Source organism: Pholcus phalangioides, unplaced genomic scaffold, assembly GCF_987345545.1.
Source record: "Pholcus phalangioides strain wild (caught in Gottingen) unplaced genomic scaffold, Ppha-v1.0 ptg000010l_1, whole genome shotgun sequence".
Classification (NCBI taxonomy): domain Eukaryota; kingdom Metazoa; phylum Arthropoda; class Arachnida; order Araneae; family Pholcidae; genus Pholcus; species Pholcus phalangioides.
In genome coordinates, this window is record NW_028301603.1 from 11731276 (window position 1) to 11735550 (window position 4275).

The following is a 4275-nucleotide window of genomic DNA, read 5'->3' on the forward strand; positions in this document are numbered from 1 at the left end:
CAGGCGCACCTTTTTACGCCCCCATGCAATGTTGAAGGAGATGTTTCAGAATGAAATTTGCGCCTGGGGCACGAGACCCACCTGCACACCCCTAGTTGCGGCCCTGTATCAAGTTGTTGAAATTCTCTTTTGACAATTGTTCTCCGCAACAGTTGAGATCAAGAGCGTAGCGAGGAGTGGGGGGGGGGGTCTGGTCTCCCCGGAATGTGAGGAAATGACCGTAAAAAGATGGCCAAATCTATAGGGGGTCATTCAAGTATTACGTCAGCTTCGAGGGGGAAGGGGGTTTCGGATTTGATGACAAGGGGAGGGGGTTTGAAGGTTGCTTACGTCATCAACCACCCTTTTTGAAGATATGAAATATTCTAAGCTGCTGACGAAATTTTGCTGACAAGGAGGGGGGGGGAAGGGGGGGGGCTAAAAATTTGCTTACGTACTACTTGAATGGTCCCGTAGTTCTATCACTTTGGTCCCCCGAAATGAAACTGGTCCTCCCCCGTACGAAATTTCTGACTACGCCCCGGTTGAGATTGAAGTTCAATCAAAGCTCATATACAGACAGAGTCCTCTCCAGTGGTTAGAAATGTCTGCAATCAATCTGCATGATTGCTCCCGGAAATTTCAACGAGGTCTCTTATTTTCACGAGGCCCCCCCCTGCACTTGTGGGGGCCCATCAGGGCGGTCTTAAGAGCATCATGGGCCCCCGGGCCAAGTTGTTTTTTCGAGGCCCTACTGGCAAATTCTAGAAAATTTCAACCAGATCTCACATTTGTGAGGCCCCTCGGGCCGTGCCCGGGTGGGCCCATGCGTAAAGACATCACTGGCCTCGAGTGCATATGGTCCGCGTGATAATGAGATAGGGCTATAATTGGTTACTTGATATTTAGTTTTTTGTAACTGATTTTTATGTCATTTCATGATTTCAAAAATAAAATCCCGTTATTTCTATCACTTTTTTTTTCAAAACGATTTCATATCGGGACTTGGCCTGGCCGAAGAGGGGGGCTCACCCGAGCCAACAAAGAAAGACGCGTGGTCCAGAACCTGGCCTGGCCCCGGCGGAGGCTCACCCGAGCCAACAAGCCAACGAGGGAAGACGCGTGGTCCAGGACCTGGCCTGGCCACGGAGGAGGGCTCACCCGAGCCAGGACCTGGCGCTTGGCCACAGAGAAAAAAACAAAGGGCTCAAGCTCAATAAAGCTAAAAAGGACGCCAGAAGAGCTCATCGGAATAAATTGCATATTGTATAATAGAAATATTTATATCTGTACATACTTTTTTTTTAATAATGTGTTTTTATATTCAATGTTCATGTATTTTATATTTTTATGTGCATAATAAAGCACCCGACACCGCCTAGCCCCCCTCATCCGGGGCAATGGCGATAGAGCCTGGGTGGTGCACGGAATGAAATGAAATGGTAAGTACTGAAATCACTGAAATATATTTTTGTGGGGCAAAGATTTACTATGTATATTTATAACGCACAGTTCCAATGTGATTTCGTATGTTGCTTATGCATTACTGTTGAAACTTAACCCCCAGCGTCAAAGGTGAAAGCGACTGATCTAATGTATATGCGTATATGAACCAAAATCATCATCATCATGCCCCAACACCCGCCCAGACTTTCAAGCCTACCACCGCCTATGAACTAATGCAGATTCGGAATCAGCATCCTATAGTCACTCTGAAATCATTGAAATATCTGCAGCAATAAAATCAATATTAAGCAATATTCTCAAGATTTTCCACTTTTAAATGAGCTGAATGTTTAACATGTGCAAAAACCATACTTATACAAATACAACACCACAACAGGCAAAAAGCCCAGCGAGGTGGCTGAGAAAAAGATGCCCATAACAAATATGGATGTCATATATTTCAAAAATAAAGCAACCCAATTAAAAACGTAATTAGAAACATTATTTTTATTATTTCCATTATGCAATGCTTCCAGGCACTTATTGGCGAATCAATAATTAATTTGATGATAATTAATTTTTAATAATTATTTAAAAGTCAATAAATATGTTTAATAAGTTCATGCAAAGACAATTACGTTGCTGTTAAATATAAAAAAAATTCGTACTCATTTGACCTGCGATAAAACTGTACGTGATGGAATTTTTTAATTATTTTTCCAAGTAATTAGCATCTAAAAAACTATAAAGAAACATTCACTATTTTCAAGACAATTTTGCATACCTGCGTGATAATTAGGGCGGAAACTCTTCGGCAGTGTAAGAGGACACACACACACACACATCTAAGATACGATGAGATAAGCGCTACCAAAATTGCAATGCTAATATCGTTGTGATTTGAATTTCAAATATCTCAAGAAAGAAAGATAAGACAAATAACGAATGCCGCAATTGCAATCTATCAACAAAGTAAAGAAAAATGCATTTCTCTTTTCAAAAATAAATCAACATTTAATATATTAATTTCAAAAGAAAGAAAATCCAATTGTACATCGTAAATCATTTAATTTTAATCTCGACATTTATTACACCAATAGATATCGCTCGTATGTATTTAACGTAATCTCCGAGGTAACGAATTGATAAAGCATGAACATGAAAGAGGAAGAGATCAACATTCTAAAACTAAAATTACTTGCACAAGATTAAATTTGCAGTTCGTAGACCAGATTCTTCTCGATTCACATTATGATGCCACGTGAAGCATTAATTAATATTTCATACCCGTGCATAAGAAATACTGGCCCGGGGTAATATATTTTCATTAAACGTGATTGATCTTTTTAAAGTTATCAACGTTACCTGAAATAGAGACATTGCAGAACGACACGAACACGTTAGCGTCACTATATCCGAATGTTTCACCACTTGTTAAGGTTCATTGCCATCACTTTCTCTGCCTTCGCCATCGTCTGGACGGCGCTCGCCAATGTTGTAATGATATCTTCTGTCATCGCGGTCATCATCGTCGTAATCACTGTAATCATTTCTGAACGGGAATCCCGGTCCAAACATCCTGCTCATGAACTTCTGGAACTCTTCCATCTGCCTGTGAAAGTTCTGCATGGCATGTTCGAAAACCTCCCCGCTAACCCTGTTCTGGCTTACGATACGAAGGACTTGATCCCTGGCCTTGCAGACCTCTGGGTCATCGGTGCCTGCCGACAAGGGCTGGCCTTTGAACGTCGGTTCGTTTTTCGACGAACAACCGAACCACGGGTCGTTGTTTTTCTTGCATTGGGTCCCGTTGACTCCGTTCGTGACGCAAGAGAGGTAGAACACCTTCCCTTCGTCGAAGATGCTCGTGACGGACATCGACTGGCCAGTCATGGAAAAGTTCTGCTTCTTACACCAGTCGATCAGGTCCTGGGAGCACTTACCGGGGTCCTCGGTCGTCGCGGGAACAGACGTCGTGGATGAATCGTCATCGAACGATACGGAGACGCTTTCCTGTCCGAAAGACGAGTGTAGGCTCACGGTAACGAGCAGTACCAGCACGGACAGGTTGCTGTCGTGAACGATGCCCATACCTTCCAAGTTCTTGAAACGGTAACAGACAGAGCTGGAGAAAAACGAGACCAATTCCGATTAGATCGACGTAGAGAAAACGCTATCAGACTGGCATCAGGTGTCGATGTGACCTCCGTGTACCTGAAAACCATTAAATTTATAACCTCAGCTCCGCCTTACAACAGCAGCTACCGTGTTAAGGTCACGTGGTATAGGCTAAATTACGAAGAAAAGAAAAGCCACCTGTGTATTTGGAACTATTGCCTATATATTACATATACATACACGCGCGTGCTGGGGAATAAATATATTTTGTCACAACCGATCGTGACGCCCTCCGGTGACAATAAGGTGAAGTCAAGGTCGATAAAATCTTTTTTTTTACTTTCCCTTTCATTAATGCGACGCGACGCGGCGCATTATTTCCCCTCCAACTCCATAGACAATCGCCGTTTTTATTTTTATGATGATGAAGATCAAAAACGTTCTTTGAAAAGGGAATACGAAGTTCTGATGAAATTTCGCAACCATCAAATAATATATTTCATGGCATGTGTCTGCGGTTTCATTGAATCGTATCCCCCCCGTAACGCATCATTTTTCTTTGTGATGTTACGTTCGACGTAACGACTGATCATTAACCATTGATATATGCGCGACATGTCGTTTCCTGACTCATTATGAATAGTCTTCCTGTTGACTTTTTTTCCGATGCCATCATTTTCAGATGGAAACATTGTTTATAGACACACCGTCGCATGATATGTCTGAGGTTGT

General features: G+C 42.4%; 1 protein-coding gene across 1 annotated transcript; it reads right to left on the minus strand.

Annotated features, from left to right (window-relative positions):
* Nucleotides 1-2473: 2473 nt before the first annotated feature.
* On the minus strand, nt 2474-3816 carry LOC149080924 (uncharacterized). The gene has a single exon (XM_089237619.1). It carries the CDS (start codon nt 3514-3516, stop codon nt 2860-2862), a length of 657 nt encoding a protein of 218 aa, XP_089093745.1. The 5' UTR covers nt 3517-3816; the 3' UTR covers nt 2474-2859.
* Between the last annotated feature and the right edge of the window lie 459 nt (nt 3817-4275).